The sequence below is a fragment of the Rhipicephalus sanguineus genome, unplaced genomic scaffold (assembly GCF_013339695.2).
Source record: "Rhipicephalus sanguineus isolate Rsan-2018 unplaced genomic scaffold, BIME_Rsan_1.4 Seq9305, whole genome shotgun sequence".
In the NCBI taxonomy this organism is placed as follows: domain Eukaryota; kingdom Metazoa; phylum Arthropoda; class Arachnida; order Ixodida; family Ixodidae; genus Rhipicephalus; species Rhipicephalus sanguineus.
Window position 1 is genome coordinate 14,035 of NW_023616318.1, and position 10,280 is coordinate 24,314.

Genomic DNA, 10,280 nt, shown 5'->3' on the forward strand with positions numbered 1-10,280 from the left:
CTGGTGTAAAAAACTAAATTCAGCACACACTGACTCATGAAGTTCAAACAATTTATTTTTCAGATGTGCCATGCCTGCGAAGACGGCTTAAGAAAAACGCTGTACCAAGCGTAAACCTGCCGAAAACATCATGCTATGATGAAAATAAAGAGTCTCGATTAAGAGAGCTGTCGCAGGCAAGACTTCGTCGACGTGCTGAACGGTCAGCCAGAGTGAGTTAAATGCACTGCATAACACAGAACCTATCCTCTTTGGGTACAGGGTCATCCAATCTTAGGTGAACACCTCCTCACAGAATCTGATGTCTGATACATTACTCCTAAAATTATTATTGAGCTTATGCACGACATTAGACATGACGTATTCACCTTAGATGTGGTCTCCCTGTACATAAGCCACGATTACATGTATGGGGTACATAACGATGTCAACACTTAATGCGTTTCAGAATGGACTGAGCAAACAAACTGCTGAAACCATAACTGAAAAAAAGACGTTGCCTGCTGAAACCATAACTGAAAAAAAGACATTGCCTGAAGTGCCAAGTCCTGCCAGCACCACCATGGTAAATTGGCTGCCTGAAACTTCTTTATATTTCAATCCACCGTTCTTTTTCAACTAAACCCAATATTACATTACAGGATGATCTCCCATCCCTTGATAATGGCTTCAACCAAAGCCTTGCACGCTCCATAGCCGACGAGGACTTCGAAAATATGGTAACATCTTTGTATACGTGTTGTGGTAGCTTGCTTTACAAGCCTCCATCATGCTGTCTGGATTCACTTAACAAAAAGCTTTGTACCATGAAATGCATGGGATGAGTGTGTTTTAACTTACACAAAAACTCTGGGCTTCCTATTTTTAACTTTCCGTTTAACATGCTGACATGCATTATTGGAAAAAAGCATTGAGAAAAAAAGAGACCGTGTCATGTCAATGTTATCAGTTATTTCAGAAATACGAACTATTGCTTTTGTTTTGTGACAGGAATGTGCTTGCCAGCCTGGCCTCCGGACACAAATAGCAGAATTCTCTGCAGAGGAAAAAGGTGTGGCTCATTTCCTTCTGGAGATGGCTTCGGGGGCTCGGACTTCTGAACACAAAGCTGTGCAAGTGACGTCGGGTTCCTTTACACATAAGTTTGTGGACACCATAAACAGTGAGAACATCAATACTTTATGTGGCCTGCCATCAGTAGAAGTTCTTGATGGCCTAGTAAGGTGCTACGAAAAGATTCATCCACTCTCGGGACGGCACCAGTTGTCTGGCAAGGAAAGAATTGCTCTAACTTTGGTCAAGCTGGAGCACAATATCTCGACAGCGTTTCTCAGCCATCTCTTCAGCTGTTCACTAACAACCTGCAGCAGTATAATTGCAGAAACAGTGCAGATCTTGTCTGAGATATTGAAATTAACGGTGGCTGTACCAACAAAAGATGTTGTTGAGCATTTGCCAAAGCGTTTCAAACAGTTCAGCAATGTGCGTGTCATTGTGGACTGCACAGAAATTCCAATAAGCCAGCCTAACTGCCTGCGATGTGCACTGCAGTGTTATTCCTTCTACAAGAAAGGTTTCACTGTCAAGTACATGGTGACTGTTACCCCGAGTGGTCTCATTGCCCACATAAGTGAGGGATATGGGGGCCGAACATCTGACAAGGCTATATTTGAACAAAGCCGTCTGATTAATGAACTTGACCCGGTATCAGATGCCGTAATGGCAGACCGTGGCTTTCTGATTGATGACGTCTGTGCTGACCATTTAATTGAATTAATCAGGCCGCCATTCAAAAGACAGCAAAAGCAGATGTCTAAGGGTGACGCCCTTCGAACACAAAAGATAGCGTCGGCAAGGGTCCACGTTGAGCGTGCGATACAGCGTATGAAAATATTTAAAGTCTTGTCGACAAGGATTCCCTGGAGCATGGTGGGACTACTTGATGACATTGTGGTAGTGGCGGCTGGTATCACAAACTTGTCATCCCCAATTTTAGCAGCACATCGTTTTTTGTGAATACAGCAGCTTCTTTTGGGTATTTCACTTCAGGCAAATAATAATTTCTGGTATGGTGAAAGAAAGGTAGTGGGGGTGATGCACACTGATAGGAACAGCAAACTATCTCCCAGTAACTCGAAAATATGCCATGATCGGAGCCACTGTACAACCTTGAAGAGCGTTCGCCCACACGTTCCAGTGGTGTAGCTCATACTGAGCACGATTGTACACTCCTTGCTATGTTTTAAAGTTTGTCCTTTTGTTTTACATCACTCCATCTTGTGTATTTATTTATCCAATTTTAACCTGTGTTCCTATGTTACCCCACATGGCCTTTAAAGGTCCTCGACTAGGCCCCTTTGCAGAGTTTTGTCATACGCTAATAGTTGTTAAGTGCCACCAGAAAAGCTTTCGTATTGAAATGATTTTTATAACAATTCATTATGGGAGGAAATAGAAGAATGTTTGCCATTACAATGCTGCCAAAAAGCAAGTGTCTTTGCCGAGAGACATTCCCTCTTTTTGCCAAGGTCAGTGTGCACTAGTGTTCTTTTCCTGCAATCTCTAATACCGGAGTAGAGAATATGCCTTGTGAACGTGTCATATGTAGTACAATTTTTTTTAAGTTCCATACCTAGCTGCGCAGCACACTCAAGTGGCAGCATTGCATATTTGGTATTAGGTGATCTAACTGAGCTCGTGGCATGGTTGGCATCATTGGAAGAAATTTGTATTGCATAGAAGTGTCCGTGCTGTGTTATTGGCTCTCTCTCAAAGCATGGGGGCCTTCTGCTTCAAAATTTAGTAGTTCTTAAGCCACTCGGCCATTTCAGTTTTCAGTAATGATCATCACGCGATCCTCGGGCTGTACCCGTTTCTTTTCTCACACTTTTTGTAGATCAGCAACAACAGGCGTAGTTTTATGCTTGTGCACCAGTGTTGCGGAATTGCCACTCCGGAATTGGAATGGAATGGGGACAATGCTTGGAGGAATGGAATTAAGTGACTTTTGCACGCAATGGAATGAGAATGGACTTACGTCTTACGTCTTTTTCCGAAAATAGAGCACGTTTTTGGTCTACGCGGTGTTTTTCAAACTTCAGACATTAATAAGCCAGAGCCTCGAATTTAACAATGAGGCACTATTTTTAAAATGGCTCGGCTGATTACAAGCACGGTACATTTATAAGCTATGCGCCTACTACAATTCTGCCCTTATATAGACCTTTTCACAGGAGGGAAAAAACGCCACCATGTTGGACTGTGCGCAGGAGTACAAAGGCTTACGTCACAGCCTCGGCGGAGCATTTTTGGGGGGGTCACACCTTGTTAGCGCAGCCTAAGAGGACTAACGACACCCGAGGACTCGTTTGTGAAAACATCTGTGGCTGTGTTGCTCCAAAGTTTGTCTCTATTCTTCGTGTAACCATGGCTCTAGGCCGTTGGTATGTGTCGTGCGGAACTACAGCAGCGGCATCCCCCCACCCTTCCCCCTTACGCCTTGTGATTTTTTTTTCGCCTGACTGCGCCCCAGTCGCCTGCTGTCGCCTTGCTGAGAGCTGGTCAGCCTCTTGGGTGGGATTATTTCATTATTATCGTTATCCTTTTTCATTGCATCTTTTCTTCGCTCGGATAACTCTGCACACAGCAGTGTTCGCATCTCCAAGCAAAGGAGGGTATTGGGGAGGAATGTATTTTGACTACTGTAATATCGTGCTCAAATTAGTCATGTAGGCCTGAGTACATGTTTTTTTCAAAGTCGAAGGCTACAGCGCATTCTCTAGGTCTACCTTTAGTTAGCCATAGCCAAGGGTAGGCGTGGTGTAAAAGTGTGAACGATCTGCCAATTTGTAAAAGAGAAACTAAAGCATAAGTTACTGTAGAAACAAATGCATTATCCTAGCAGATAGTGAAAGGGATACACAAATTATCCCTGTGCGTTGGTTTCCATTGATGCCCCTACACGAAAGTGGCGAACATTCTATGCAAAGCCTGATCTTTATCTCACGAGCAGTTTAGTACCTGACACACGTAAATTACCTTCGCGACAAAAAAGACATTGCATACCTGCGTACAGGTGAGCACAGAAAGTCCCTCGACCTTGGTAATGTGTTTTGCGTACTTATGTAGTTCTTGATACATCTGATGACATCAGCTTTATGGGACGTTCATTCTTAACCCGATAAAACTATCAAGATGCCTCTCGTACGTTGAGGAATTAAAGGAATAGAATTGAACTGCCCGGCCATTCATGGAGTGGGAATGGGCTAAGTTTTTTCATTCTGAGGAATTGAAAGGAATGGACTTGCGGCAAGTTCTAATTCCCCGGAAAAAGAATTGGAACGGAATGAAGGTGCCCATTCCGCAACACTGTTGTACACCCTTTTACAACTTGTATTCTTCATTAATGTGCACATTTGACGCAAGTTTTCATGTGATGGTACTCCGGTACATTTGCTGTTTCATTATTTATCATTTTTAATCTGTCTGCATTGCATTGTGTCTTTGTTTCAATGGCTGTATATTAAACCTTGCCTTTTGTTTTTTCACAAAATAAACCATGCAAAATCATATTGCCCTGACTATTTTTTCTCTTTCTGAATGTATCTCCACTCGTTCTATCTAGCTGAACAGAACATGAGCACTAACATAGAGCAGTGGCAAATCTGCATATAATGAATATCTGAAAAGATTTCAAACAAGTGCAAAGTACCCTGAATAAGTGGTTTCATTCAATAATGAAAGAATGCAACTTGTCTTGTTCTCTTGTGTCCATATTTGCATGCATTACCTCCCGTCATGATCAATCCTTGTTAACAAGCTTAAGCTTCTGTTCCAAGTTCTATTCAATTTCTGCATCATGATTCGCTAAATACGATGAAAATGGTTCTCCTGGGAGGCATAAAAAAAATGAAGCGCCAACATGCTCATAAAGGGGCCCTGAAACGCTTTTTGGACTAATCGCAATGCCTTGTGAATCCCCAGTTGCAAAAATTAAAGGCAGTTACTGCACCAATAGGTTGATTTCTTCCTTTGGTCTCGACTAGTGTGCTGAAAGGTACGGGTTTAAAAAGGGTGGCATGGCCCTGCTCAGAAGCTGTGCTTTTTTTATCCTGACAGTGCCACTCCTAATTAATGCACATGCAGCACTCTTGTTGTTACATAAGCACCTGGAGCTGCATCCCTAGCAGAGACCCATCAACACACACAGCTGAGACCGCTTGACATTTCACATTCTGGCATTCACACTATGTATGTTACAGAGCACGGTAATATGGGGGCCCCTTCAACAGGGGTATCTTCAAACAAAAATTATGAAAACTTATATCTCATACATGCAGAAAAACAAGGTGTGTATTGCATCTGTCAAGACGGGTAAGCTCAATCGCCACAGTGCAACAAGCTAAGATATAGTTTGGCACACAGTAAGGTTCAGTTCATCTGCTCGACATAATGCATGCACATGAACATTTCATACAATGTTTGCAATATTAACAGCACTTAAACACAATGTAAATATAAAATGTTAAGGGGACTAACAAGCACCTCAAATGAGCCATAATATGGTTAAAACCAATGCTTACATTGAAAGTTGTGACCTTCATTTAAATGTCGCAGTGCCACAGACTGAACATACTGCAACAGGATGAACAGCATTTCTGGCATATCTCTTGGCATATAAAAATACTTTGAAATGGTTTTCGAAATTTCGCCAGTGTTTAGGCTACAGCATCATCAAATCATTCATACCACAACTCGACTAGGGCAATTCATGGCATCCGAGAAAAGAAACCTCAAGTTAAACAGTGTCGCATAGCGTCAAACACAGATTAATTATATTGCGACACAGACAGACAGCACTCGCTACCCACTGGAGGTTCAGTGAAGTGAACTGTACATATCCAATTACATCAGTTGCCTGTGCTACTAAGGAGGAACACAGGCAGTATAATTGGTTTCCAGTCCATTTAAAGCAAAGGTTCAGCCCCAGCAAGAACTGTTAGTGGCTTAGCCTCATTAGGAGCTTTGAGATGACTTGTTCTTTATACATGCTAATAATAACATCCTTGAACTCTTCAAAAGCACTGCTGTCATAGTGTGCAACAGCACAGCAAAACAATGTTTCACTACAAGAAACGAAAAAATGAGCTTCCTTAACACGACAAACAGCCATTTGCACATTCAATTGTGTACAATACTCTAACTTCGGTTCCATGGTATCAAAATTTTTGAATGAATTCTCAAGCTGTGTAGGGCATTTAATTTCCAATATTACTTCCTTGCCCTCACAGCACCTGCATGAAAACACTGCCCACCCGTCAGGTGAGCAGCCTATAATTGGAAATTCACCATGTAAAATAAGCCCCCTCTGGTGGACTTCTAGAGTATGGCCTAAGGCTTCCTGCCAAGCCTTATAGGCCATACGGGCTGCACTCTCTTTCGCAACACCAGCACGCATTGCTGGTGTACTTACTGTCTTGTTTCTTAAAATAAGTGAAAGAAACGGGTCAATGTTGGCCGTACCTTTTGAACGAAGAAATGTCTTCGCTTGGGTCATACAAGCATGAGCAATGCTTGCAGTGACAAGGCCCTTTCCATGTCTGTGCCACTCTGGAGAATTCGATTGATCCCGTGTCAAGGATTCAATCTCACTCCTAACACTCTCCCCACTGTACATTTCACACAGTTTCCAGCACTTCTTCTGGTGCCTTGTCCTTGAATTCCCGTGCTTTCACATGCAGCATTTCGAGTAGAGGCATTGGGCCGGAACGGCAGGCTTGTTTAGCTGTAAAAATGAACACAATCCCGAGTAAGGTCTAGGAAAAAGAAAGCAACTGCAGAGTATTATGCCTGCATCAAAATCACGGTTCTGCAGCTGTGCATACCTCCAAAAATTTATTCGTAGGCAGCTTATGCAAAATTCATGTTTTCAAAAGTGAAATTATTTGCTGTTGTTGCCATTAAAAAGCACCGTATTTAGAGGCCACCTGTCTGCTGCACATGTTACTGTTGCTATTGAAAGGCATGCTTTTCAATAGCAACAGTAACATGTGCGGCAGACAAGTGGCCTCTAAACACTGAAGCGTGGTGAGATTAAAAGCGATGCTTTTGACATGATCATGCTAGAATGCGGTACAATCAGCTACGCCACATTCCTTTTCGAAGCTTTGCAAGTTTCTTCTTTCTCTGCACTGAAAGAAATCGAGCTTAGCTCTGTATGACCTTCACTACACATTAAAGAGTCGTGCTCCTCTAGAAGAGGAAAGAGAATGTCTGATATTCTGTGGAATGAATTACACCAGCACGGGCCATGGTTCGTACTGGTGGCGACAAACAAGGTATTAAGAGCAGCAGCCTATGTAAAGATCAGTTGTCTAAAGAATGCTTCATGTTAATGAATAATTTAAAGTTCTGTCTTCAAGTTCAGGAGAGGTACAAGGCATAATCATTTAAGTGCATCAAAGCAACTGTTGCAAGCGTGGACCCTCTGTTGTTTGCTACAACACGACAGTCCCTCTCATAATTTTTAACACTGGTTACCACCCGTAAACCTCCACACCAAGACAAGCAAAGCGATACAGCTCATTTCTAATGTTAGAGCAGCCGTGCTTATCTTTAACAAACAGCACAAAAGCAGTTGAAAATGGATTACTAACTAGTCCAATCTCAAAGCAGTACTTCCACAAAGTACACAGAAAAGAGCAACACACATATGCACTGCAGCAACACTTTACATCTTTCTAAAAGTTTTTATGCATTTATAGCATGCACAAATGTGTTCGACGTAATACCACGCATGATGATACATTAAATATTCTGAAAAGTATTTCTGATTGAATCTGACACAGGGCAAACAATGGCCTTCAATTTATATGCAATTTCCTCTGAAAGGGTAGATGTGTGTGAAAGCTGCAAAATGCACTGCCTTCAATACTAATTGTTGGGGTTTGACGTCCCAAAACCACAATATGATTATGAAAGACACCGTAGTGGAGGGCTCTGGAAATTTCAACCACCTGGATTTCTTTAACATGCACTTAAATCTAAGTACATGGGTCTCAAGCATTTTCGTCCCCATTGAAAATGCAGCCGCCACAGCCAAGATTCGATCCCACAACCTTCGAGTCAGCAGTCGAGCATCTTAACCACTACACCACCGTGGCTGTTAGCACTGCCTTTAATTAAGGTTCAAACACCTTAATTATAATTTAACAATGATTTCGTCATAAAAAACAGAGTAGCAAGCAGCATGCTCAAGTGCACAGGCATGGCTGGGCTAGAGAGGCGTGCAGGCGAAGGAACACACGCACACCTCTCTCCAGTTCCGTCATGGCACAAGTCAGGAAGAATTGAAGGGGTACTGACACGCAAATTTTCAGTTTTTTTTGCGTGAAATGAAAGGCCAAGCTCTCAGGAACCTAGAAAATGATAGTGCTAAGCGCGTGTGTACCTTGAAAAGGTGATCTTTTAGAAGCTAGTTTCGGTTCCTACTGTACCCGGACGTCACTAAACGGTATGAGCTTCTCGTAACGTGTTTGCGCCACATACAGCGACGTTTTCACGGCCACTCCACATTATGGATCCCTTTGTGACGCACAAGCAGCCATCTTGGAAGTATCCGTACCTGACGTCATCACAACTAGCTGGCTGCAGAGTGAAGTCACTGGAATTAGTACTGTAGCCTGACGTAAAGCTATTGTTAATATCGGTAGGTGCGCCAAAAAAAATTGACATTAACATTAAAATAAAATATCCTAGCATTTGCTGAGCTTCACACATGCTCAGCGCTCTCTCTGTATACAGGAGACCTGTAAGGCAGAGCAAACTCGCCTTTGAAAAAAGGTGTCAGTAACCCTTTAAGTGTAAGATTTTCATTGGATGGTACGAACACATGACGCCTGCGGGACTCACCATTCTTGGTACGAGACTCCGTTGTTGAGCTGTCCGGCCCTCGTGTGCGCTTTCTGCATAGCAATAAAGAATATGGAGCAATGAATAAAATGTAACACAGCAATCAAATCTTCATAGTCAACCTGCTACAAGCTCGCATAGCAATTGTGTGCTCTGGAGGAAGTCATAACCATGCTAACTGCATTTTAAATTTGCACGGATAATGCATTTCTTAATTCATATAAAGCTGCTTGGACAAATAAATCCTTCAGAAGCTTAATACAGTAATACATAGGTACTTCTTAGAGCATGAATACAGCAAAATATTTGTTTCTAAGTGGCGACTAAAGGTCCCTGGTTTTATTGAGAAAGCCGAACAGCAGTAGAGGAAGAATGCTGCAATGCTTAGATTTCGTATAGTTCTATGATCTAAAATGTCTTGTCGTGAAGCCTACAAAAAAAAATGTGCTTAGTATATGCAACAACCTGTCAGGGGTTTTTATGAGTACTACATTCACTCACTCCTTGGCACATTTTCATTGAGCAGCTTGTGCAAGGTGGAAGCGGTCGCTTGGAAACAGCTACGACATTGCAAAGAGAAAGCTTTCACCAGTTCCTTCTTTTGTCCCTGTTTCAATGAGCAAGAGCTACGGTTGCCATTGTGCACCAAGTAAATGTTAAAGTGCTGTTTGCAGGTGGTTTGAATAATCTACTGTTTCAGCTTTCAATGCAACACCCAGGCCCCGCAACACACTGTAGTGCAGAGCTCCAAAGTCATTTTTGGACACCCTGCAATCTCTGTCATTTTATGACAGTTTCCAATAAAATTTTACCACCCCTCATCGTTGGTTAGTTCCGAACAGCCTGCCAGACTAAGTGCTGGCTATACTTGCCCGACATGATGCCTGTGTAGGGTCTTTGTGCGAAAAAGTTTCGAGCACAGGTGGGCCTCTGTAGCAGAATACTCGACTACCATGCATAGGGCCTGGCTTCAAATCCCACTGGACGGAATTCGTTTCCCTTCAGTCTAGGCTGTAATCACCTAACTGATTGTTACATTCGACCGTTGGGGCGCTACCGTTGGTTACGCGCTGAAAAACAGAGATTTTTACCGGCGTCTGTATACCGCTGGAATGCTACTCTGTGTAGGAATGGGGAATGGGATTGACAGACTAAAGAAGAGAGGAAAGTAAATAATATTAAAAAGAAAGAATATAAAAAAATGAAATGCGCAAGTGAACCTGATAGAAATATTTACAACGAGGGTGTCAGGTAAGTTACAGTCACTGTTTAATTACCTGTCAAAAATTGGCCTGGTCGGAAAGCTTTAATGGTTGGCTATTTCCCTTGCTGTGTGTCCTGTCTTAGTTGCGCTACTTACGATGGTTTCT

At 42.5% G+C, this 10,280-nt stretch overlaps 1 protein-coding gene across 1 annotated transcript; it reads left to right on the forward strand.

Annotated features, from left to right (window-relative positions):
- Window positions 1–1,074: 1,074 nt before the first annotated feature.
- LOC119378705 (uncharacterized) lies at window positions 1,075–2,016 on the forward strand. The gene has a single exon (XM_037647748.1). It carries the CDS (start codon window positions 1,075–1,077, stop codon window positions 2,014–2,016), a length of 942 nt encoding a protein of 313 aa, XP_037503676.1.
- Window positions 2,017–10,280: the final 8,264 nt, after the last annotated feature.